This window comes from Ptiloglossa arizonensis, chromosome 8 (genome assembly GCF_051014685.1).
Source record: "Ptiloglossa arizonensis isolate GNS036 chromosome 8, iyPtiAriz1_principal, whole genome shotgun sequence".
NCBI lineage: Eukaryota > Metazoa > Arthropoda > Insecta > Hymenoptera > Colletidae > Ptiloglossa > Ptiloglossa arizonensis.
The window spans coordinates 20,515,797-20,541,155 of NC_135055.1; the positions used below are offsets into that span (position 1 = coordinate 20,515,797).

A 25,359-nucleotide genomic window follows, 5' to 3' on the forward strand; every position below is an offset into this window, starting at 1 on the left:
CAAAAATATCAATAACAGGATTATTGGCGGAATCTTCGACTCCGAGATTGGTAGTGTCCGTCTATAGAAAATTTCGGAACGCTCAGTTAATTCGAGACGGCAGTAGCGCAGGCTGTTACAGGAAGCAACTGCAAAGGAGATCTGAGTCACGTGATCGTAACATAGTGTGCTGAAGACATGGCGGACAAAGAGGAGACTGAGAAGACCATCACCGAAGACTTGGTTGTTACCAAGTATAAAATGGCCGGCGAGATCGTAAATCGTAAGAAAACGACTTAACGTTCTCTAATGAAGCCCAGAAATTAAAAGTGACACTGTCTCGTGAAAGCACGGGCCCCTTAATGTTATATTTTCCGCCTGGCCATATGGAATGTGGCGCGCTAATGCCGGGCCCCCTTACCATGTGGGATAGACTAGCATTGACTATTACATTTCAATAACTTATCGATAACCTGCATATTTCATGCTTTTCTAACAATCGATCGAAAAGGAATTATTAATCTTGTTCTGTTCGATTCTACAAGTCGTCAGTTTTCTTTTATTATTGGAACGTAACATTTTTATCAATAACCATAATCCACTCGTCTGATATCTCGGTGTGTTTCCATTTCTGTAAAAAGACCAGTCACCAAATATTTTATGATTATCTTTTGTATATTGATTTTGTTATACGTTAACTTTTATTTTTCTTTTAAAAGTATAGTTGATTCATAATTTGTATGTTGAATAAAAATTATAAAATATTTTTAATCGTGCATAAGGTGATTTTCTGTAAATTGTATTTTGACTATATGGTTTTTGGCATTATTGCTTTAAATGATAAATTTTTACTTATAATTTCAGGGGTATTGAGGCAAGTTTTAGATAAATGTGTCGTTGGAGAGTCAGTCAGGGAAATTTGTGAGTTTGGGGATAAATTGTTACTTGAAGAAACCAGTAAGGTTTTTAAAAAGGAAAAAGAGTTGAAGAAGGGAATTGCTTTTCCTACGTGCATATCGGTTAATAATTGCATCTGTCACTTTTCACCAATTGCTAGTGAACCAGATCTCATACTTAAAGATGAAGATATGGTAAAAGTGTAAGTTCATGACTTGTCAATAAAATATATTTAATATTGTAATTGATAACTTCAATATTCTTGTGTTATTGAAATATCTATCCATTGACATTTTCAGAGATCTTGGAGCACACATTGATGGATTTATAGCAGTTGTGGCACATACCATTGTTATAGGTTCTTCGTCAGCAACAAAAGTTACTGGGAGAAAGGCAGATGTAGTATTAGCTGCACATTTTGCATCTCAAGCTGCGTTGAGGCTCCTTAAACCAGGTACAGAGGTAAGATTTTCATATATCTTATATTTTTATTTAATTATTTCATTCTTTATATTTCTATGTATAATTTTGTCTCTCTTTAGACTTATACAATAACAGGAACAGTGGAGAAGATTTGTGAAGCATATAAATGTAAACCAATCGAGGGAATGTTAAGCCATCAATTAAAACAATTTAAAATAGATGGAGAGAAAACTATAATTCAAAATCCAAACGATGCACAGAAGAAGGACCATGAAAAGTACACCCTTGAAACTCATGAGGTATAATGCATTTAATTGATTGAAAGTATATAATTGATCAAATTTAAAGAAGCATTTACGTAACATATACAAACTCCTTTAGATATATGCTATGGATGTTCTGGTTAGTACTGGTGAAGGTATAGGCAGAGAGCAGGATACTCGAGTTACTATATTTAAAAAAACAGAGGAAACATATCAGCTGAAGTTAAAAGCGTCGCGTATGTTTTACTCCAAAGTTACTCATAATCATGGTCTTATGCCATTTAATTTACGTACTTTTGAAGATGAGAAAAAAGCAAAAATGGCAGTTGTGGAATGTGTAAATCATAGGTTGATTGAACCATTCCAAGTATGTCTCCATCATATTTAACATAATTTGTTAGTTTTGTTGTACCTTATTTAACATTTATATGTTTTTGATATACTTGTTTTAGGTACTGTACGAAAAACCAAATGAATTTGTTGCACAATTCAAATTCACAGTACTATTAATGCCTAGTGGGCCACATAAAATTACGGGATTACCTTTTGACCTCGATACTTATCAATCCGATTGTGTTGTTGAAGATCTTGAATTAAAGGTACAAATTAAATGTTATTTTTATTTAATTTTCTGATTAATGTGTTACTTAGCTAATTACTACGTTTTCAGACCCTTTTGTACACTTCGGCAAATCCGAAGTCTGCAAAGAAGAAGAAAAAGAAGGCCGAGAAAGCTGTAGGTGAAGTGGTAATGGAAGTTGACGCCAAGGCCTAACACAACCATTTTAGCGTTCATCATAACGTATTAACATCGTGCACATACGTTACTTTTTGTTTAGCAGCTTCAGAGCAGAAATTAGACACTTTTCACGTTCACCGTACCTCAATACCTGTTCCACTTTTGGAACACACAATCTACAAATTGTGATTCTTATATCGTTATGTCCAACATTTAAAAATCATTGCTATTTGTCTAACGCACGTATTTGTGTCCCTATTCAACTCGGAAAGTGTCGAGTTCTGCCCTGAAAGAATCAGACTTTATGACACACTATGCCGCCACTTATTGACATTTACGTTTTTATACCGGAATATCTTTTAATGGACCATGGTATTATTATACACTGAAAGATAATTATTCATAAGACATTTTGCAGCTGTATTACATTTCAAGCATGTGAACTTATTTCGCAAATAATGGTCGAATTATATATGACTACGCTCTGCGAATTAGATTGACCAAGCCAAAAAGTGAATCGCACGTGCATTCATATTGTGTTTCTTTCGTGGAAGAAACAACAATAAAGTACGATTTTGATTTCGTAAACATTCTCTGACTTGTAACAAAAACTATATTGCGTTAAATAATGTTTACTTGAAATTTAGTTACATTAAAAGAAAAATTATTTTAACAAAATCATGGTTAACGTATATCGCAATTTTTGAATGCACGATTCACTTCGACACCATTGCTAGTTTTGCACTAGCTGATTTTGCATCTCGTGTCTAGTAAATGAGAATTAATGCCATAAAAAGGACATTTAACTATGAATTGTACAATTGGAATGAAAATGTTCACATTGGGATTCCGTATAAACAATGAAATGCCAATGATTCACGGAGTATTTCGTTGCAAGAATTTCCCAACCGTCAGAAAATATTTTATTCCATTCAGTTTGGCTCTGCGCAAATTTTACTGCGTGTTTAGAGTAAAAGTTATTGGAACTAATTACAGGTGCACCTCGTGTTATTCACGTTCGAGTGAAAAAGAACAGAAGATTCTTGGGGAATTATCGTCTTACCGAGGCAAAAGACGGAAATTATGAAATATTAATACAATGTAATAATAGTTTTGTATAAGGAGGATAGATAATGTATCTGTTATAGATATTTTTTCTACTCAAGTTGTGCATATGTCGAATGTTACCGAGTGTGCTTGTAAAACAAAAGATGTCTTAGGTCATGGTGCACTGTCCTTCATTTGCTCTAATTGCAGGAGTATCTTTCCATTATATTTGGTGCAATACGTACAATAAAAGTATCAACCGAATGTGGAAAGAACGAATTCGTGCATTTTCCTTGAAGGAATTTTTAATGAAATATTACATTAATCAGTGAGAATTTATTATAATTAAAGCTACACTTATTACACAGAGGTCGCTATTAAAGTATTTACATTGCAAAAGAGGACTGTGCACAAAATTTATACTTTACATCAAATTTAATACGGTGATATAAAATTGTTATTAAAAATTAATGACCAGCTAACAAGTATAGGTTTTGACACGTGCATATTTCACGAATCATTATATCGCTCCTTTTTTTCTCTTTAAAGGTAGTTGCATTAATGCATAATCTGTAAGATACTGTCTATTTCTAAAAGTATAGAAAATTCTTCGATTACAAGTTGCGATCAAGCAAGATAGAATTTTATGGATTATGACTTACTAATTTTACCATGCAATATGGTCTCTGATGAAATTGACAACAAATCATCAGAAATGTAGAATCGTATTTGCAGTCATGTCTTTATTGTTAATGTAACAGGTATGTCATATAAACTAATATAGTTTCAATACTTGCTTCTGTTATATTTAAGGATAGACAAAAGAATTAGTACTATTAAAAGAAAGAATAGCAATACCAGTTTATTACACAGACTTAGAACGAAGTAATATTAAAATAATGTGCAAAACAATGTTACCATGTGATACCTATTTTATAGGTTCGTTAAAAACTACACTACATCGAAAATGTTTTGATTTTTATCATTTCACTATGGTCAATGCTGACAAAATTTTGTGAGAACAATACTTTTTAAACCAACAAAAATTAATATAAATACTGTAAATACACGATGATGTTTGTAGCCATAAATCCGTAAACAAAATGAAGGAATTTTATAATTAGAACATATCTGAATTAGATCACACAAATTTTAATTTTAATATAATGGTATTAGGAGTAGTAACATCAGCAACATTTATCTCACTACCATTTTTTAATCCAAGATCGGCTAAAGTTTTTGTTAAGTTTTCACGAGTTTTTTCTTCAATACTTTGTACAGTTTGCATATATAATGTTTTATTTTTACCATTGATACATGCTGTAAGACCTGGGTTTTTCATTTGTAAATCAGATCTTTCACAAAGAAGTTCAATCAAATCTTTTAATTTGAACTTGGGGTTATTAATCTCAATTTCTTTTGGAATCTGACTACACGCTACGCAATCTTCTTTCTTTTCAGCCTCATAAGTATACGTATAGATTCCATCTAAATCATTGAGAACCTTTTAAAGAAAATTATTTATTAATTACATTACACTACTGAAATCTGCCTTTAACGTATATTAATGTTGTACAATTACCATATAATTATTCAGCGATGCGCTGCAACTACTAGCAAGTTTAAATGCTTCCGTGGCACAAGCTGCAGCAATAACAGCATTTGTAGACGCTACAGCAGGTATAATATTTTTTACCACACCTTGTACTAATCTATACGTTAAACCTTGTATATTAAATTGCGCTGCCCTTTCATTGGATTTTTCATAAATCCAATTTATGTGCTGAGGATCATCACCATCTATTGGACAATCGAACGGATTCTCTTTCGACCACTGAAGGACTTTTACATATTCTATACAATGCTCTGGTAAACGCGGAGTATTTGCTATCGTACACAGTGGATATGTAATCTGTATTTAAACAAAATTAAATTGAAAATAACTATAACAAATTATTTAACACAAAAGTACACGCATAGAGTATTTACCTGAGGAGGATATAAATCTAAGGTACATTCGATGCAAGCAGTTAGACCAGGTAATATTACTCTTACATTTCCTTTAAAACCTTCCGTTCCTCCATCGATCATTGGTATTACATTAGATCGGTCTAATTCTCCGTTTTCATAAACTAAAAGCGATAAAAGCATACCATTGATCCATCTTCTCGCAACTACCGAATCTAAACCACAAAGTACCATATGAAATTGTCTATAAAATTCTTCATCTTTATCTTGTATTTTACAACAGTGCGGTACAACATTGCAGCCTGGAATTCTAGCGTTGACAAATTTTGCAGCTACTTCTGCTTTTGACAAGCCAATATCTTTGTGACGGAATAAGAATTGTCTACAATTTCATAATAGAATATGTCACACTTTATAACAAACTTCAATTGCGAAAGTCTGCTACATGCATTGCATTAAAAACATGATTATGGTGTCATACCGGTTAAGGTTAGATAGTTCAATCGTGTCCATGTCGATTACGTGAATGTGTCTAAACCCCATCAATGCTAAATCTTTAAGTAACTCGCATCCTAAACCACCAGCTCCGATAACAAGAATCTTACAATTGTCCAACAAAAATTGCAAAGTTTCCGATGATGGTTCAAAGTCCGGTCTACAAAAAGGACCTGATCTTTCTAATACTTTTCGTAAATTGCTCCATCGTCTGTGAGTATGATCGGAACTCATCACTAGTGTAATGTTAGCAATACGTAATTAAAATCACTCTATAATTATAAAAGTTAAATACTAATATTTCAATGAAACATTATCTATACTCTCTTTTTATACCATAACCTATTTAAACAATACAGTAGAGACGTTTATAATTGTTTAGACAACCAAACACTTGTATGAATTACAGTAGCGACGCCAAACTACAGTTTCTCGATGCAAAATAGCGACGCAACAGTGAAATGTCGATACGAAGCTTGCAGTAGGTAGTTTGCAACATCGACGATTCTTTACCTTCTTTCTTGAAATGGCTTTGATTTTTTGAAAGGCAGATACATCAACGTATTTTAATTAGTAGTTTGTCATCTAGAGGTTCTTCTTCATAAAAATATTCGATAAAGCACGGTCTAAGATCGTGTATACAAAATTAGTTTTCCTCTTCGAATGTGTGAAATATTTAATGTTTCTTGAAACATAGTGAACATTTTCATTCAACGTATGTTAGATTCATTTATAAATTTGTTCAATTCAGTGACCTTTTACGTATCTTTCATGCACCGTTCCCCAAGCGGACCGTCTTCCATCACTGCGTGTTCACGCCTCGTCTGAAAATCGATATGTAAATCGGTGTTGCACAGACGAAACGGTGAGTGACGCCTGGTAGTGTTACATCAGATTAAACCGATCGCGTTACGTATGTCGACCGCGAACTTTAACGCAATTCTGTGACACCGCTCCTTTTTTTTTTGCCACGTAACAAATTTATTTTCCATAAACGATATTCCAAACTTCCGAAGATTTTGTTGATCGCGTCATGCGTTATTACGTGGCGCGAATATGCTATAATACAGGGTGTTTCAAAAGGTTTGGGCAAACATAATCAATTCATTCTACTAGGTAGTATTTGTTCGACGTTGAAGGAAATGTTCGAAGTGGTTTCTTTTGGAAACAAGTTTCACGGTATCGTATTTCGAATCGTGTGTAAACTCGTACGGTTATCGATGTTATCGATGTTTGTAAACATCTGTAATCGAGCAGTGTTTACGAGCGAGATAAAGCCGTTCGACTTGTAAAATTGAATTGTCGCAGTGTTGTCAACGGTAAGCTTTTTAAAGTTTACGAAGCTCCTCTCGTTCCCATTCTCGTTAACATAGCGCTTGGAAGGGAGTGGAGCCGCGTAAGAGGCAACTCCGTGGACAGCGTTGCTACACGGGAAAGCGTGGAACACGGTCCTCGATTTTTTGGCTACACTGTACATTGTGCTCATCCCCCTTCATGCGAAACCGGGGAGGAGCAGACCGATACGCGACGCGCAGCCGGCGAACGAAAAGGTCCCGCTTTCTGCTCACAAGCGAATGAGTTGTTACTCGGCGGATAGAGCGTTCCCCGTCGGTACTCGTACGCGCGAGTAAACGCGATTCAAACGAGTATAAAGCGAATCCGGTTAAACGGAAGCGCGCGATAATCGTTCGATTTGTGGCGGCATTGCGAGAGAGCCACCACACTGCTCGGGGCGGCGTGCTCTCCATGTTTACATGTTGCGCGCACGTCGTCGAATCGATACGTTGTGTACATGTGCGACCGGGTTCAGTGAGTGGGTTACGAAATCGGTGGACGACGGTGGCGTTCGCACGTGGCTATCGTGATTGTCCAACGTTCGCGATACCGTCTCTCTTTGACGTTAGGTGCGTGAAGGGTTTGTGGTACGAGAGACTACGAAATTATCGATGAACTGTTCGATAAGCACGGGATACGAAGCTACGAAAGGCAAGTTGATATAAGTCGAACAGGACTGGTCGAAGGTGTGGACGATTATCGAAACAATCAAAGAGCTTCTATGGGATATAACATCGCGAACTGGGAAATGATACGCACGAGGGAGGAATTGGCGGAGAAATTGGGCCTGGACGGCGGGGATGACACTCATTCTTTGTTGAACAATATGGTAGACGTCAGAGCGTGCTACAAGCCCAGTGGAAAAGTAAGATTTCTTTCTGCGAGTATTTTCTTCCTTCGCTTCTCTCTGGATGATCGTTTTTCTTGTTTTGCCTCTGTTTTTTCTTTATTTTAGACCCGTGCGTTTTTCACGGGGAAAAGTGTTTGCTTGGTAGTTTGTTTGGTTTGCAAAACTAGCCGTACGATACGTTCGTTTCGTTTGAGAAGGGGAGCTACGTTGTCCGTGCCATGAAATTGTGCATTTGAAAAATCTCCGCTACTCGTTCGATTCGCGTTTGAAAGTACGTATCAACTGGCATTGTTTCGAGAACGGGTTGCACGTAACCATTAAGGTATGTGGTTGGTCTTTGTTTGCGAATCAAGGAGTATTTAAAGCGCTCTACTTTATCGTCGACTTGATTTAAGGAAATTGGTATTGATTGACGTTCGCGATGGGGGACAAGAGTTTAGTTCCACTTTCGTAAGGAAGTATTCGTTAGGTTTATAATAATCGATAAAACTCGACTCAACGGGGAAATTGAAAGACAAAAGAATCATTTCGTAACTACGATTCTAATTGTACCCGTAGCGAGAAAACCGTTAACCTCCTGTACACCAAGCGTGGCTCCGAAGATTATTCAGAATAGAGACTTGAACGGATAATATTGCGCCGATTACCGAGTTGAAAAAAAAAGGAGTGCAAGAAATTATGAAATCACGTTTCGAAGCAATGCCGTTTGAACAGCAAGTACAAGAACAAAGACGCTCGAACCAAAATACTGTCGTGCTCGATTACTCGAAATATCGAGTCGAGCACCGATAACTCGAGTACTCGTTTCTGTTCGAATATTAGAATTCGGTTTATTTTCCCGAGTACTATTAATAGACAGTATTAATCCGGGACTTTCATCTTTTCTACGATTTCAATTTCACCCTGTTAACAATCGCCACGCACACGCACACATTGGATCGAAAAGTAACTCTTCTCCTGTCGCCCGACGCACCAGCACGTTAATCGCATGTGTGACGCATAGATCGTTAGCTAGATAGTGCACTGGACTCGCGATTCTCCGATCGCTCGTGTGTACCACCAGCCGCGAGCGATCCTCGGGCAGAAGTCTCTCTCCCCCAGATGTAGGTACGTACGTAAATTACGCCAGTGACAACACCACGCGTTTGTATAAAACGTCACGGTTGTGTATTAAACCGCGCACGGGCAAGCGTGTGCCACGTGATACTCGGCTGGCAGCGGGCTCACGGGCTATAAAGCCGTAGCGAGAAGTCAGTGTTAGCTCGGCGACTTTCGCGATCTAACGCGCGCGGCTGGAACTCCAGGTTCGTGCACGACAGACGGTGGTGCTTCGTCGCGCGGAGGTGTCTCACGGTGAAACTTCGTTGCGTGACCACGGCCGATTCCATCGGCGATTATACCACCGCGTACTGGAATTGTGCGAACTTTGTCGGCGTAGTTCGTACGCCACGTTTGTTCCGTACGAGTTCCATTGTGACGCGGAAGGACTACCCGCGCTCCCACGAGGCCGACTCGCGAATCGCTCGTTAGCGAATATTCAGTTCCACCCGAGCTTGGCCAACGTGTACCAACACTCCGAGATTACGCTACGCCTCTGTCAGCGAAACAGGTATTTATCTTATCGAAGATTCGTTGGCTTCCCGAGACACGGGGCTCCCGTTTCTCTTCTTCGAATCGTGAGAATTCGTACGATTCGTCGATCGATGGATCTCCTCCTCCGCGAGATTCGTTGCAACGGTACCCGACAATCAGCCGCGTACGATCGAAGCGAATTCGGATTTCGAATCGGGGAATAACAAACGAGGCCGAACGGAGCCACGAGTCACGCGATTCGTCTCTTCGGAGACACCCTCCATGAAATATTCACCGTGTACCGAGAGACACGTGCAGGTTCAGCGGCCCGGATTCTTCTTTCCCCAAACACGATTAACGCAGACGCATGCGGGCGATGGAAATTACGCGAGCCCGGTTTCCTTCCCCGGTGAAACCGGACGGTCGAAATTAACCTCCTCGAACGAACCTGTAACCGCGAAACAACCGGACGAAAAACGATTCGTACGAGGCACGACGCGTCGAATATTGATCATTTACATCGCTTATCGCTACGTACCTCGAAGCTAAGGACATCTCGTTCGAGCTCGAGGTGTACGAAGAGAGAAAAAAAAAGAAACGTATTATCGTCGATACGGACAACGCGAAGACGACCTCGCTCGAGTTCTCTTTTACTCGGTTCGCGTACGACGCGGAGAAAAATAATCGTTCCTGGATCGACCGTACGATTAGCCGACACACGTGGCTGGAATACGCGTCGTCTCGGCGCGCGCGCGCGAAACACGAAACACGAAAGATTAGCGTCCGCGCCGGTTATGGCTATTAAATAACGGGACCGATACGGTTACGATGCTTCGGTTGGAAAATATTGCATAATTTCATCGTCCCTTACGACACACCTCTCTCCCGCGTTTATCCACCGGCGAGTTCTCGTTTCGGAGGGGTGTGCGAGTAACCGAAAGCACAATGTTGAGTCCCAAGGCAGATTCGTACCGGTCATTGGGCAATTGTTCGACGGGTTTGCACCAAGTCATTCGCGTTCGGGTATCCACGACTCGATTGGTCCGCTTTGTACGATCGTTGCTCCTCAAATGTATATATGTATAGCAAGACTTTCGTTAACACATCGAGTGTAATTAAGGACTATGGTAAATTTTCGTGTATCGCGTAGATTTTGTATAAATAATCCCCCTACCCACTGGAAGTTCTCTCGCGTTGATACGATCGAAACGGAAGATGCTTCGGGTTTCGTTCATCGTTCACGAACGATCGACAAACCCGGTGAATCGATTCTCCGGTGAACATCGAACTGTTCTATTGTATTCGTTCGGCAGGTGACCATCGAAGGTAGGTCTCCCGTTATTTAACAGCCTGTACCACGGTCCGTCGTTTTTTCTGGGTCTCAGGGAGCTTTCCATTCCGATTCGAGCACCTGCGCGTTGAAAATCGGTTTTGCGATTTTTCGACACGCTTCGAAAACGCGCACGGTCTTTGGACGTATTCGGTTTCTCGGCGAGGATAGGGGAAGAAAAAAAAAATGGTCGATAGGCGACCGCGGTCGCGGCTCGGTGCCCCTACGATTCGTGCTCGATTCGACGATTTCGTAATTAGCCGGGCCTCGTGTTCCCTTTTGTTTCTTCCAGTAAAGCGGGAAGGCACGCCGGCACGCCTGCTGCGAATGAAGCGAGTTTCGAGGTAGTACAGTCCCCCTCTCCTTCGCATGCATGGGTCCTGGCTTGTTCGATTACCACACGTTCCTGTTGTGCACTGGCGACCACCGTCTCACCCCGCACGTGTACCGGCTGCCTCGTCTGAGTACGATCGGTATCAGACATGACCAACGATAAACAGGTGAGTTGCTTTCGGTGTTTCGTGACGTTTGGACCAGTCGAACGAGCGGTCCCGTGCCGTGTTATCCGGCTACCGTTGACCACCGGTATCCGTGGCCACATCCTCTCCCCCGAACCACTTCAACGTTCAACCAGGGTGGTTCGATTTTAGAAAATCCATACTCGGGGGTGGTAGCGATCTTTTCCATCGATTTACCGACCCGAGTCGGCCAAGAGTCTGGGAAACTTCGAAAAAGAAAGTTGTCAACTTTTCGTTCGTTGAAAGTTATTTATAAATTGTCAGTAACGAATCGAATGTTCCGCACTCGTTTGCATATTCCACACGTGGTACCGTGCGTGACCCGACCTGATTCGATTTTGCTAATGTTACAGTTTCTCCTGCACGGAGCTACGCGTTAGGCACTCGGTGACCGATCATTACGTTTATCGGTAACGATAAAACGTGTACTTACGTATCGAGAAGACGGTTACGCGTCCGGCACGGGGCATCGACCACTTTCTTTGAATCGATCGTAACGCGGAAAGTAAGACGTGGACTTTTTTCCCCCCCTTACGCCAAAGATTTACCTTCTTAATCGCCGCGACGTGACCTCTTCGACGCGTTGTCGCGTGACGAGAAATTGACGATCGAGTCCCTTCGATCTTTGTTCGCGACGCGACGACTCGCGTGCGACGACCATTATCAATCGCTGTCCTATCTCGAAATTAAATCCTTCGTCTATTGTTTGCCAGATACTCGCACGTCGCGTGTACCAAGCAACGTTTAACGAAGCCTCGAGCGACGAGAATAGTTTTTCTCGCTCGATCGACTTACGCGAGATTCATCGTGATTTCAGCGGCTCTCGACAGACTCGAACGAAACGACGTATTCGTCTCTGTCGCGCACCGTAGCCTCTTTGCACCGAGAGAAAGGTGTCGAAGAAACGCCACGACGAATCCGAATTTTTCTACCCCCGTGAAACTTTCCGTACGACGCGCAAACACGACGTACACGGCTCTCCTCGGCCTTCTTCTCCGCATTGTTTAGTTTTCTTTCGTGTTCGATTAATTTGCGTTCGCACGGAGCATCTTGGCGCGCGAGTCTCTTCCACGATGCACGAATTTATTGCTATCGAAGTTTATTGCACGCTGAAGTAAAAATAGTCGGTAACGTTTTATCGAAACGTTCGAATCGACTTGTACGCAGATAAACTTTTACCAAAGCGTGAATTGTCGTCGCTTATCTAAGTGTTGACTTTTGTATCGTACTCGTTCGGTCCGTGGTAACGCGAGACTGTTGCAATCTTTAAAAAATGTCCCGTTTCGAGAACGAACGTCTTCGAAGGATCCGCGCGTCGATCATTTGAATACCATTACGGCCGACAAACGCGACTAATATTGCCCGTATTCCCCGTGACCCTAATTGCCGTTAGTCTTTCCGCGCGATGATTAATAACGTCGAGATACTCGCGGAAGACGATCGATTTGGTCGAATTAACCGATCGCGCGTCGGAGAGAAGAACAGCAAAGAACGCAACGACACTGGGGAAGGATTACCAATTATAGCAGATAATCGCTACGATACAATCGATCTTTATCGGTGAAACGCACCTTCTGCTTCGAGTTTCCGTTTAGAAGTTCAAACACCATAATCGCGCGATAAGTCACAAATTTATTCGACTACGACTAACGACTCCCCGCGTTCTCGTTATACAATTTTATTCTTTCGTTTCGCCATTACAATTAGGATAATTGAATAACAGTTAGGCATTAGAATTGTTGATACGCGTAGAAATTAATTGCAGGTTCGCCCGTCCGAACGGTTTTATCGTTTATGTTATCGATACGCGGTATCCGAGGCACCAATTTGCCACAATGAGTAACCCAATTGGTCAAAAATATTACCGCGTGAGATTTCTGAAACAAATATCTTTTTTTTTCGTGCCTGGTATTTAACTCAGTCGCCTAAATTGTACAGAAAGTTTGATCTCCTCCGATTATTCCCGCGAAGCACCGAAACGTTTTCTCTTTTGGAAACAGAATTTATTGGTTCTGAAAGAAGTATCTCGACTTCGTTAAGCGCTTATGAATATTCACACGGATCGGTGTACCCGTGGTTTATCACTCGCGAGATTCTTACGTTGACCTTAAACGACGTACGCAACGATGGCTCGGAAAAATGATTCGCGAAAGGATGATATTTCGTCGAAGCGGATCCCGCAAGGTGTACGTCCGCCGATTCTCGTTCCGACCCAATTGTTCCTTCTGCGCGAAGATAAGGGAATTATCGTAGAAAAGTCGTCGAGCTTCGATTCAAAATGTTCCCCCGCCGTTTCTCCTATAACGCTTCGTCGACCGTTTTAATTTCCGTTGACAAACGAGCGAATCGGTCGGTCGCTTATTGTGTTGCTTTCAGGCATTACGATAAGTGACGCAGAATGCGTACCGTTAATCACGCTCGTTTGCGAGCGGGTCGAGATTACGGTCATAATTCCATAAATACCAGCACCGGAACGACCGGCCGGATCGACGCGTATTTGATTCGTTACTGCGAGAAAAAGTCGCATAATTTGATCTGTCTCGCCGCGCTACGCTGCCCGCGCCGGCAAACATGCATCACGCGCGACTAACTCGAAAAATTTCACATCGCGGTGATTATACACCTTTCCGCGCGTTCACGGACGATACTCGAATCGCCGGCACGACGAGGCGCGCGGGGTTTCGTTCGTTCGCGTCTTCTGCGGGAGGGAATCGTAAGAAAATTTGATAACACGTGTCGACTAAACGCGTGTAAATACTTTCGGTGGTTTCGTTCCACGAAACTTTCTTCTTCACGGTTTCTGAACCGGAGAGAGTCTCTCGGTAACGCATAAATATTTTCCTTCGAGTCGTGCCGCTATTGACCCTCCCCTTGGCCAAGGAGGCTCCGTTGCACGTGGAGCGAAGTTTAACGACGAACTTATGGGATTAGAACGACGCGTCGTCTTTCGATCAACGCCGCGTTTACCCTAGTGGCCGGGGAAGATGTCTGCCCGGGGCCTCCGTCGAAGGGGCTCTACCCCAAAATCAATGTTTGAAAAGCTCCTCGCCGTTACTCGTGTACAATTTAAGAACAAACACCGACACGATCGATCGGAGAGGATTTACGTTTTTTGAACATTTAAACGAATTCGAAAGATTTTCGAACGAGTCCTCATCTCGCGCGATATTCGATTCGTCGATGGTAAACGAACCCATTAAATTCAGAAGTTACCTTAGGCGAACTGTTCTCCTTTCGTCTCGAATAGGAACGCGACCTCTTGACCGTTTCGAATACCGTCTATTCAGCCGGAAGTGTTTAACGGGTCTTCTATTCGAATGACTCGATCGGTCGGTATAATTTCGAGAAATATCTTTTGGAAGAGTGCGGATGATTTTTGTCGGACAGCTCGTCGTCGTCGACGAGTCGAAGGTCGAGACTCTGACATCACTTTCTTACGCGTTTCGCGCCTTGAATGGCCACGTGCGATAGGTCGTCGAACTCGCGTTAAAAGCAGCGGTTATTCCCCACGATAAAAATATAGGATGCTCCATTTAAGAAAGAAAACGTTCACGTACGAACGACCTCGAAAGTACATTGCGAACGATCCTTGGTAATAGGTGTTCCAACCTCTCGTGACCTTCGACCGATTTCACAGAAAATCGTCTCGGTACCAGCTATCCTGCTCGAGATAAGGAGAAGTGTATTCGTGCATCGAGGTGTTCCGTTGAAGAAAAAAAAAACCCAAAGGCAACTTTGAAACCACCTCTACGCTTTCATCCGTAAAATAAACTACCGATACCGTTCAACTATCGCAACAGTGTTCAGGTGAAGTGGGCGTTCCGTGTATATCGATATACCCAGACATACTAAAAATAAGCCGGTATCTTCGAGACTTCCACGGCTCGAATTCGTGCAGTTTATAATGTTCAAGTGCAGCGTGCATCGTCTTGCGAAAGGTGTCTGAGAGCTCGGACCGATAACATCGTACCTAGCGTGTCCTTAGACACCTAAAGTAGCTACTAGAAGTGTAACCTTCTAAAACGACTGAAAATTCACGAACGATATGAATTACAAATTAAGAACGAGTCCATCCGAACGAAATTTATTCCTTCGATGGCGATTCTCCCGGACAGGTCCCTCCTTTTTCATCTACGGATGTTCCCGATCGCAATTACGGTCCAGTTTTCAACGAACTCGAATCCCAGATAATACGCAGAGTGGTCGATTCTCGGTTCTCGTTGAAAATTTCAAACACCTCGATCCATACCCCCGTTCTCCTCCCGCTTATCGATCTTTGCGCTCCTCCCAGGGTCTTTCCAGTTTGCTCGCACTTTCCGTCCCCGCAATCGCGCATGCATGTGAGAGCTAATAGGTTTTGCACGGTACTGAATTTTCTAAAAGTTTCCGTTAACACTCTTAAGCGTCGTCCCTATCACGAGTTGCTTCGAGTTCTCTGTCTCTTCACCTTTGTTCGTATCGACTTTTACGTTATTTCCAACCGCACGTGTTTTCATCTTTATACACTAATGAGTTTTTTTACCCGCGAATAGATGAATAATTTATATCCACCTAACAGGTTTCCGTTGGATAACGTGGTGTACACGTTGGTAGTTTTCGTTCGCGTAATTCTTCGCGATTGTGGGTTTTCAGTCGTGGTTCCGAGGCGTTCGAAGCAGCAAGTTTCGGCACGTTTACGGTGTGCCGGCCAAGAGGGAGAAATGCTACGACAACATCAAGATCACGAAGAACGCCCACGACTCGCAGTTCTGCGCGGTGAATCCCAAGTTCCTCGCCGTGGTGACGGAGGTAGCCGGCGGTGGGGCGTTTTTGGTGTTGCCGCTCGATCACGTGAGTTTATCGAGTTTATCGAGTTTATCGATCCGCGTAATTCGCGCGCACCGTTAGTGGCGATGGTGATCGGTGATGGTGAATGCCTCACGATAGAGCTTATCGACGTCGCTCGGTTTATCGTTGACACGGTATCGAATTGTACATCGACGTAAATAGGCGCGCGTTATCGCGACTCGTCGTTCTCCTTGCGCGCGTGTAGATTTAAGTGTAAGCCAGAAACCCGCGAACTTCGCACACTTGACGGTGTCAATGTTTTCAGACTGGCCGGCTGGACTTCAACGCGAGCAGGGTGACGGGGCACACCGGTCCGGTGCTGGACATCAAGTGGAATCCATTCAACGACAACGTCATCGCCTCCTGTTCCGATGATTGCACTGTAGGATCCGTAGACGCGTAGACGCGCCCTCGAAATATATTACTCTAGCTGCGTCTTATCGTTCGACGAGGTGTCCGATACCTCGAAACCTACGACGCGTTATTATTGGGTTGGTCGGAAAGTCGTTTCGTTTCTTTTTTTGTGAAAATGTATAGACGTTTTTTTAGATTATATATTATCCATTTTGGAAAACGTAATCACTTTCCGAACAACCCGATAGTTAGGCGTTCGACGATCCCTTGGCTCTCGCGTTGCCATAAATTTGACTCGATTCTAACGTCCCTCCGCGTGTCCTCGATTAAAAGATTAAGGATCTTGCTCGAGAAAGATCAAACTTTGAATCGAACGCGCCCGGTAGCTAGAGACTCGAATAAGTCGCGGTTAAGGTGTACGCGTTGTTTAGCCCCTTTTCCATTGTTTTCTCTCACCGTTGTCTTCCGTTCTAGATAAAACTATGGCATATCCCCGACGGTGGACTGTCTCGAAACCTGACCGAATGGTTGGTGGAGCTTCAAGGGCACAAACGTCGCGTCGCGTACATAGAATGGCACCCGGTCGCCGAGAACGTGCTTTTCAGCGCGGGCTTCGATCATCTGGTTATCGTGTGGGACATCAATCGCGGAGAGGCCGTCAGCGTGATCGATAGACATCCAGATGTGATCTACAGTATATCTTTGAATCGCGACGGTAGTTTCCTGGCGACGACCTGCAAGGACAAGAAATTGAGAGTCTTCGAGCCTAGGTCCGGAATCGTAGTCTCCGTAGGTATCGCGTGGATCGGCTTTCCGTCGGAATCCACCTGTAGAATCGATCCAACTTCGACACGTGTTGGTTGTTCAGGAAGGGGTCTGCCATACCGGGACCAAAGCCAGCAAAGTGGTGTTCCTCGGTGGCTCGGGACGCCTTCTCACCACGGGTTTCAGTCGACACTCCGACAGACAGTACGCAATTTGGAGTCAACACGACCTGTCCGCTCCGTTGACCTGCGAGACCATCGATTCCTCTAGCGGGGTCGTGTTCCCGTATTACGACAACGACACCAATATGGTGTACCTGGCCGGGAAGGTAAACGTCCAATCATCGAGAATATACCTCGACCGGATCTCTGGTGGAATCGTGTTGAACTCCAGTGGCAAAAGTCACTAGCTCAAGGGTCCTCTGTTCGAGGATTGGTTATTAGTTATTCTCCTCACGGGGGATAGCTACCAGAGGGTACACAACTGTTGACGATCTCCCGATCGATACGGCGATAAGCGGAAGCTTCTAGACTCGTGAACGTGTATACGCAGAGCATATATACGTACTCGATCGATTCTGTCTTTGATCCGTCGTAGACCCCGGAATATGGAATTGTTTCGCTAATTTGTATTTCTTGCTTCAGGGCGATGGCAACATTCGATATTACGAGGTGGTGAACGAGGCCCCTTGGATGCACTACCTCAGCCAGTTCATCTCCGGGAATCCGCAGAGAGGATTGGGCGTGATGCCAAAGAGAGGCGTTAACACCTCCACGTGCGAGGTGTTCAGATTCTTCAAGTTGCACGCCACTCGGGGAATGTGCGAGCCGATATCGATGATTGTACCGCGAAAGGTGAGCTGTCACCTTTCGAGTAACCCGGTCCTGTTCACCGGGACAGGTAGCCCTCGCTAAATCGAGAAACTTTCACTTTTCAGAGCGACCAATTCCAAGAGGATCTCTATCCCGACACCATTGGCACCTGTCCCGCTCTGTCGGCCAGGGACTGGATCAGCGGCATGAACAGCCCACCGATTTTAATTTCCCTGAAAACCGGTACGATCTCGTCGAATTTTTTCCCCTCGCTTCTTTCACGATACACGTGGTTACTGAAATGTCAACAGGGGGCAGTATTACCACGCACAAGCCACGGGTCTACAAACCGCCGCAACTTCCCCCCACGACCGATCTGAACAACAAAAAGAAATTCGCGTTCCTGTCCGCCGAGACTGTGCCGGATTACAGGCCGATAGAGTTCCACGATATGTCGGAGAAGAGCCAGAAAACGTCCACCAACCAGAGCACCAAGTTTCAGCAGCTGCAGCAAAAATTCGGGAGTGCCGTGTTGCAGGTAGAACCGGTGACCTTGCTCGACCTCGAACAAGAGAATACTAACTACGATCGAAATCGAGACGTTAATATTTTCCACACCGTGTACTGTCCATCCGTCATAGGAGGACCAAGGTTTGTTCATATCCTCGCTCCAGTTTACTAGCTCTCCTATTGCACGCATTCTCGCTATTGGATCCTGTCGAATGCGATACTAGGGGAGCTAGTAGGCCGTATACTCGAGGATCGAGGATGTAAACACTCGGTCTTCTTTCCGTGGACCGACGGTACAACCGGTGGCACGAAAATCGTTAGAATAGATACGCGTCGCAATGGCGGGAAGGCTCGCGATTGAACGTGAGTCACCGATCGATAGCCTTCGCGTCTGTGACGCACCGTTTACTTCCGAGAAGTTTCGCGCTGCTCGGTGTGCAATGGAATGCACCATTTCACTGACCATGTTCGTATGTCGCAGAAGAACATCATCACCGCGCCGCTGAACGACAACAAAGTCTTGGAGACGGTGGACATACCCAACAACGAGGCTGAACTGAGATTGGCGTTCGCACGACAAACCGACGAATTGAGACTGGTACGACGACAACTCGCCAACAGCCAATTACGCGTGAAAGAGCTGGAAGAGCAGATTCGCAAGCTACAGCGTCAGTAAAGCTTCAGCGAAATCCTTAACGCTCGCTTCGAAAACGTTTACATGTAGCTTCGCTGCTAGCTGTACAAGTGATATGGTACTTAACGAATAAGTAACGCGTACGTGCACCGTTGCCGACGATGCGACGCCTAAAGCTTTCGAAAATGTCGCGCAATGGATCCCACGGTCGCATCGAAGAGTATTAAACGAGAAAACAAGGAAACTTCGTCGGACGAAACGGTTCTCGATACGTATACATTACTCGAGTATATCTCGCGAACGATACGGTAACATTTTGTAGCAACTTTCCCCATCGCTCTACTTCGTTCTATTTGCTACCTTTCTACGATCTTGTGCTATTCTAATAGTGCAGCAATGGAGTGCAACAATAATTTAGTCAATTCCCTTCGGAACTGCCGTTCGAAAAAGAAGATGAAATAATTGTGATTTACACTATTGCCTTCAACTGTACAGACGAGGTGTTCTCCGTGTAGAAAGTGTCGATACCACTCCGCGAGTCTTCGTTACGCCGAATACATTCGTCCGATTTTTCTTTCAATGGATTTTCGTCGAGTCGAATCGGTTCACTTCGCTCGCACACGTACCTATAGTCGCATTAGCTTCTCCGTTGCTTCGCTAAAATTTATTCCGAGATCAACTTCGTACGGAGGGTTTCGTAAAACGTAGGCGTAACTTCGAATGCGAATTTCGCACAAAAGGGATGAATTTCGAAACGAGATTGCCACTCGAGTTTTATCAAAATTCTACGAAACACCCTGTATAAACGTACAAAGGAGAAAGATCAGCCTGGTATAAAGACGTAAAACTTGGACGAAGTATTAAATGTTCAGTACACCAGTAATTGTACCTGTCTTGTGCATACGCACGTTTATCGTACGCGATTCGTTCTACGTAGAATTGTCGTATACAGAATGATAGATAGATGCAGATGTTTAGGAGTTATGGAGGGGATATTAAGATGCAATAAATGTCACTTGGAGGTGCGATGAGAGCGCAAACTGTAAGGACTAACGATAACGGTATCCTGGATACGAAATTGCGAAAGTCGATGCATTTACGTTTCTTTTCCCGACTTTTGGAAATTCGTGCGACGATATTTGTAATTTTTATTTATTGATTGACCGATCGATCGATTTATTTTTACGCAAGTTGACGATTAATTTCAATCGTAATAGTCGATAATTACTATTAACTCTGTTAATGGCTGTACATTAATTTATCTAATATTTAATTTAAAACTAGATTGTGTTCCATTCGTTTTACTTTTAGTACGTAAGAAAAAGAACGGTATTCAGCTTATTAATGTTAAGCTATACGAACGTCGCCGGGTATTAATCACTGTCGCAATCACTGCCACGACACGCGTGGTAATACAATTTTCCTTTCTCGTCAATGTACAACAGTGGCGATATTTATTGTACACTATCGTTAGAAACACGAATGGGCACACAATGCGCGAAACAAAGAACAATTAAAAGAACAAACGAATCATTGGATGAGAAGATAGGCAATTTTCGTTCGATTCAATTTACATAAAAAAAATCGTAACGCCGATACGTGTGTGTCAAATTATATATTGTCTAGGACCAACAAAACGGGGAAATTGTTAGTCACGTGAAAAAAATCTATTACCGCTTGATAGTGATCGAATTAAGTAATGGTTTATATACTGTTTATATATATACATGTATTTTTCATACGATATATAGCTGTAACTTCGATCGATAAATATATAATAGAAACTTTAGTGAACGATTCTCACGAATTAAATGTGTAACGCGTGTTGAAAAATCTTTCATTGTTTAACGAAAACGTTCGATCTGATTCGTCGAAGGTAGATTTTTCATTTTCAAATAGACGGCTTCTAGCACGATGGAAGTATTTTCTTTAAAGTGTGTCGGCTCTGTTTTTGTTTCTTTTCTTCTGCGTTTAACACGGCCATACGTATACAGAAAGAAGATTAACCTTTTCGGTGTTAAGGACACCGGGCGGGTTGCCGTGTGCGGACGCCCTTCGTTCTTATCCGGCGAGCACGTTCCCTGAACACCAATGGGCGTTCACCGCCACCGGTGCACCGACCGAGCGTGCACTTGTAAGCGATCGGAGCACCCAAAGGGTTTATAAAACACAATCGCGTTACGAACGTTGTCGAGTCGGAGCAATTGGTACCGCGTCGGAAGACAAATATCGTAATATCGCTAATGTCACGCTCGATATCCGCGCATTTTCGTTTCACACTCTTTCTAGCTTACACGCGATTACGCAAAGCTTGCGCATTTCCTGGACATGTTTCCATCATGAACATTGCCTTGAAAGCGATCCGTTGTGCTCTGTAAAACTTCGTGCTTACGATATAGATTTCGCTTCACCGCTTACGAGCGTGTACGTCGTATCAAAGAGTGCTATCCTACGTACTGTTCACTGTATAAACGAATATAGTATACCAAAGAGCGTTAACGTGCAAGTACCTTACGGATCGTCGTGAAATAAATTTGTTATCAGCGAGTTGATCGACTATCATATTATATTTATACGCAGAGGAACAAGAATTGTGTCTGTAACGGGGAGACTAACCGAGGGATCTCGTTCGTAAATAAAGAACAAAGCATTCAGTCCCATTTGTGTCGTTTTATGATCCACATAGAAAGTACATACACGCGTTTTCTTAATTCTTAAACAAGCTTATCCATATCGTTCGAATACGTACACGGTGTGTTGTATAGTGTAAAAAAAAAAAAAAAACAAAAAAAAATAAAAAATGTTATCGCGTATGGAGACGCATACTTTGTACAAAATTATACAAATGTGAGCGATATAAATATCTAATAATATATATATATGTGTGTGTGTGTGTGTGTGTGTAAAAAAAATAGTAAAAAATAATTCTCTATAAATACCACGAGACTCACGATCGTATGCAAAAGGTAACTTATCGTAATTCGGTTCAGGGAATGTGTACGTTACATAACTCTACCGTTTAAATCGCAAGTTCGAAAGTAGATCGTTATGTAAAAATATAAAATCCTCTACGTCTACGCGAGATATGATTGCTTTTTAACAAATATAAGCGTATATGCAATCGCGCAATTCGAAAAGAACAATAAATCCGTTATGACGCAGAGTCGAATACGAACGTAATTATTGCTAAAAAATTCGAAACTCTGAAACGAGAACTATATGCTTGTCAACGATTTTGGTTTCACGGTACGCCCTTCTTCGACAACTATTGTACAAGGTGTGCCACGCAATCGGTATGGATCGTGATATTTCACGTTTTAAGAATCTCGATGAAACATTTCAGACGCATCGTTGCAATTTATACCTTGCTGTACCGTTCAGGTTATTTCTTCGTCATTTTTGTAACGGAACAAAAAGTACAAGCGATCCGAATTGCGTGACTCACCCCGTACAGGCCCTTACAAGTTAATATTTCACGAAAAAGAAGGCACACTGGCGTTACTTAAATTTTATACAGTTAATCGAGTGTAAATTGCTCTGTCGAAATACATAACAGATTAATATCAGTATTAATACGTGCTAACGCGTAATGGACGGATTAACATTACTCTACGAATTAATTGTACGTTGACCATCAACTGACTGGGCGAAGTCAAAGTAATCTACATTGTACTGTTACTCTACCAGTCGAGATACAAAAGTTGTCTTTGCGATCGTTCTCATCAAATTCTTTCGAACAAGTGTCTATCTTTGGAAGAGTAATTTGTAAGCTATTAACAATCCAATTGGTATTGTCCACGCGATGGTTGGTTTAAAAGAGGTCGCTGGATTGCACCCATCGCCGGTGCAGGTGTAGATGCAGGTTCTATAAGTTAACTTGTCTCCCTGTTGTGTCACGTAATGGCAATAGTTCCCCAGATCCAGCGCCGAACAGAATCGTTTGGTGCCGATTCCACCTATTTGCAACATATACAGGAACAATGTTTTCTGTTTTCGAGATGTTTCAACAACACTACCGTTGCGAACAAGAAGCTGGAACAACGACATGCAATCGCGTGAAAGCAATGGATACGGTTACAAAAGCAGCACATGCGAGAGAAAGCACCACTATACGGTGGTCGGAGATTTTTCGAAAATATCGTCACGACTTTCTGGAAGTTCCTGCTTTTCAACGTTATGGATACGATTTTCTAAAGGAATTTCATGCCCGTTTGCCATAAATCATATTTGTTTGAATGTTGATCGGTTGTTTACGGTCTACGATTAGTCATTTTTCTTAGATTTTATTGTATATGAATTTTAGGACCAGTTGTTTCGTTAAATGTGTAAAAAATGCAATATTGTCGTGCGATAAATGAAAGAACAATGTCTACTGATGCACACTCGACATCGAGAACGCTCAAATTACAATATAAGAACCTCCGTATTGTCCGATTGATTTGATGCAATAACGTGCATCGTAAACGTAACTGCAGTTTGCCGGTATCAAGGAACTTATAACCAATTTGTCGTCTCCGCAGATCAGTTCCTCTTGCGATGTACACTGATAGCAATCCAGACTTGTCGCTTAATCGATCAAGAAAGCATCTGTTAAAGCATCTGTAACTGCACGCGCGTAGCTTGTGGATTTTTTAAACGTTAGATCCACTAATGATACATGTAAATTTACTCAATCGCAATACGTACCGGCAGACTCGCGATGATATTAAAAAATACAATAATTGTTAAAAATTTGCATATTTCTCTTGCCCTCCGGATTTAAAAGGGGGTTTATCGTAATTTCGGGTTAACGGCTCGTCTGTCGTTACGAATTAAACCCGCCAAAACCTCAAGTGCACGATATGAACGTTACCCGTATATGCAAGCATGATTTAAAATGAATTAGGCACCTAGAAGTTAATTTGCAACGAGATGATCAATTATTCCGATTGCTACTACTCCCACATGCTTCTACGAGTCGATATAAAAAGATGAACCATACGATCTGAGGTTAGTTTTCATTTTGAAGTGTTAAATTTCCCAACGGATTCCCCCCACCGTGACCTGTAATCTGATCTGCCGATATTGTTTTACCCTCAAATCGGCCTGTGTGCTTCACGCAGTACTGTGCATCGAAAACATCATCGCAAGGCTGTGGTTCGATATCGATGTCGCTCGAGAGAAATTCGTTGCATTGGAAGGGATGCGAGTTGTTCGTGCTGATGCACTGATAGCATTCTAGACTGTGGACTAAACGAAAACATCGCGTGAGAAAATGGGATTTCAGTAATCAACATCTGCTTGTAGGACTTCGTTCTGAAAATGTCGCATTTTACGACTATGTTGTATACAATCCGTTTCATTCGACAGAGTACGACAATGTCACGATAGTGTTTACTAGTGACGTAAATTAATAACTTCACGTTGTTACGTACAAAAATGAGTGTTTAAAAATCAACGATCTCGATTGGCGCATTTACTGAATCATTGAAAATCGAAGTCTAACGATCGTAATGCTTAAGATTTACATTTTACATTTTAATCCTATTGTATATTAGACTAAAGAATAATAAAGAATTACAAATGCCCCGCCCAAAGGACGTCACAATGTTCACGTCGTCTAATTGCGTACATTAACCTTACCAGTTTCGACGAAAAGGAGTAATACCGCGAAAAGTGCATGGCCTTTAATGCTGTTGTTGGCGCCCATTTCAAAAGATTTTTCTCGTTCTAGGTCACAAACGAAGCACTTTTGTCGACGATGGCACGATTTCTGCACACGTTTTTTAAACACTATCTACTTGAACAGTCATAGAACACCACACGGCAATAACCTCCGCTCGAATTTCCAATGACTGAGAGAAGAGTCACGGCAACGCGAATGCGACTAACTAGGTAAGAGAAGGGATCACGAATATCACGAGTAGTAGCCGAATTATTCCGACTCTATCCGAAAGTGACCGAAACTATACGATGGGATCTAGAATCGATATGTGTTAATAATTCCATTTGTCAAAATATGAAACGAAAGATGTTTATATTCGGAGACGTGAAACCGAAAT

The 25,359-nt window shown here is 42.4% G+C and overlaps 4 protein-coding genes across 8 annotated transcripts; 2 read left to right on the top strand and 2 right to left on the bottom strand.

Annotated features, from left to right (window-relative positions):
- Positions 1-102: 102 nt before the first annotated feature.
- Positions 103-3,500, top strand: LOC143150377 (proliferation-associated protein 2G4). Its single transcript, XM_076318607.1, has 7 exons — positions 103-262; positions 844-1,078; positions 1,176-1,338; positions 1,419-1,598; positions 1,681-1,929; positions 2,015-2,161; positions 2,233-3,500. Exons 1-7 carry the CDS (start codon positions 178-180, stop codon positions 2,335-2,337), a joined length of 1,164 nt encoding a protein of 387 aa, XP_076174722.1. The 5' UTR covers positions 103-177; the 3' UTR covers positions 2,338-3,500.
- A 183-nt stretch (positions 3,501-3,683) lies between these two features.
- Uba3 (Ubiquitin-like activating enzyme 3) lies at positions 3,684-6,835 on the bottom strand. The gene is made up of 5 exons (XM_076318606.1): positions 6,325-6,835; positions 5,798-6,022; positions 5,338-5,698; positions 4,931-5,260; positions 3,684-4,852 (listed from the first exon to the last, which is right to left on the bottom strand). Exons 1-5 carry the CDS (start codon positions 6,366-6,368, stop codon positions 4,490-4,492), a joined length of 1,323 nt encoding a protein of 440 aa, XP_076174721.1. The 5' UTR covers positions 6,369-6,835; the 3' UTR covers positions 3,684-4,489.
- On the top strand, positions 6,393-21,978 carry LOC143150374 (coronin-2B). Of its 4 annotated transcripts, none has more exons than XM_076318599.1 (10): positions 6,395-6,676; positions 7,716-8,011; positions 16,049-16,246; positions 16,509-16,625; positions 17,072-17,386; positions 17,466-17,690; positions 18,007-18,216; positions 18,300-18,417; positions 18,486-18,712; positions 19,166-21,978. In XM_076318599.1, the coding sequence occupies exons 2-10, from the start codon at positions 7,868-7,870 to the stop codon at positions 19,358-19,360; spliced, it is 1,749 nt and encodes a 582-aa protein (XP_076174714.1). In that variant the 5' UTR covers positions 6,395-6,676; positions 7,716-7,867; the 3' UTR covers positions 19,361-21,978. The 4 variants fall into 4 exon arrangements, with proteins under 4 accessions (XP_076174715.1, XP_076174714.1, XP_076174717.1 ...); XM_076318602.1 differs by lacking the exon at positions 6,395-6,676 and adding an exon at positions 11,191-11,398 and having other exon boundaries at positions 7,890-8,011; XM_076318601.1 differs by lacking the exons at positions 6,395-6,676; positions 7,716-8,011 and adding exons at positions 9,007-9,605; positions 11,191-11,398.
- Bou (glycosylphosphatidylinositol anchored membrane protein boudin) lies at positions 21,969-25,179 on the bottom strand. Of its 2 annotated transcripts, XM_076318610.1 has the most exons (4): positions 24,941-25,179; positions 24,392-24,547; positions 23,738-23,884; positions 21,969-23,274 (listed from the first exon to the last, which is right to left on the bottom strand). In XM_076318610.1, exons 1-4 carry the CDS (start codon positions 25,005-25,007, stop codon positions 23,063-23,065), a joined length of 582 nt encoding a protein of 193 aa, XP_076174725.1. In that variant the 5' UTR covers positions 25,008-25,179; the 3' UTR covers positions 21,969-23,062. The 2 variants fall into 2 exon arrangements, with proteins under 2 accessions (XP_076174725.1, XP_076174724.1); XM_076318609.1 differs by lacking the exon at positions 23,738-23,884.
- Positions 25,180-25,359: the final 180 nt, after the last annotated feature.

Coding starts and splice junctions, on each gene's coding strand:
- LOC143150374 (XM_076318599.1), top strand. CDS start 7,868: ATGGGATATAACATCGCGAACTGGGAAATGATACGCACGAGGGAGGAA. Junction 8,012..16,048: donor GCTACAAGCCCAGTGGAAAA/GTAAGATTTCTT, acceptor GTGGGTTTTCAG/TCGTGGTTCCGAGGCGTTCG. Junction 16,247..16,508: donor TGGTGTTGCCGCTCGATCAC/GTGAGTTTATCG, acceptor CAATGTTTTCAG/ACTGGCCGGCTGGACTTCAA.
- Bou (XM_076318610.1), bottom strand. CDS start 25,007: ATGGGCGCCAACAACAGCATTAAAGGCCATGCACTTTTCGCGGTATTA. Junction 23,885..24,391: donor GCACACAGGCCGATTTGAGG/GTAAAACAATAT, acceptor TGATCGATTAAG/CGACAAGTCTGGATTGCTAT. Junction 23,275..23,737: donor ATCAATCGGACAATACGGAG/GTTCTTATATTG, acceptor TGTTGCAAATAG/GTGGAATCGGCACCAAACGA.
- Uba3 (XM_076318606.1), bottom strand. CDS start 6,368: ATGTATCTGCCTTTCAAAAAATCAAAGCCATTTCAAGAAAGAAG. Junction 6,023..6,324: donor AAGCCATTTCAAGAAAGAAG/GTAAAGAATCGT, acceptor TCATACTCACAG/ACGATGGAGCAATTTACGAA. Junction 5,699..5,797: donor GAACTATCTAACCTTAACCG/GTATGACACCAT, acceptor ATGAAATTGTAG/ACAATTCTTATTCCGTCACA.
- LOC143150377 (XM_076318607.1), top strand. CDS start 178: ATGGCGGACAAAGAGGAGACTGAGAAGACCATCACCGAAGACTTGGTT. Junction 1,079..1,175: donor GATGAAGATATGGTAAAAGT/GTAAGTTCATGA, acceptor TGACATTTTCAG/AGATCTTGGAGCACACATTG. Junction 1,930..2,014: donor GGTTGATTGAACCATTCCAA/GTATGTCTCCAT, acceptor TACTTGTTTTAG/GTACTGTACGAAAAACCAAA.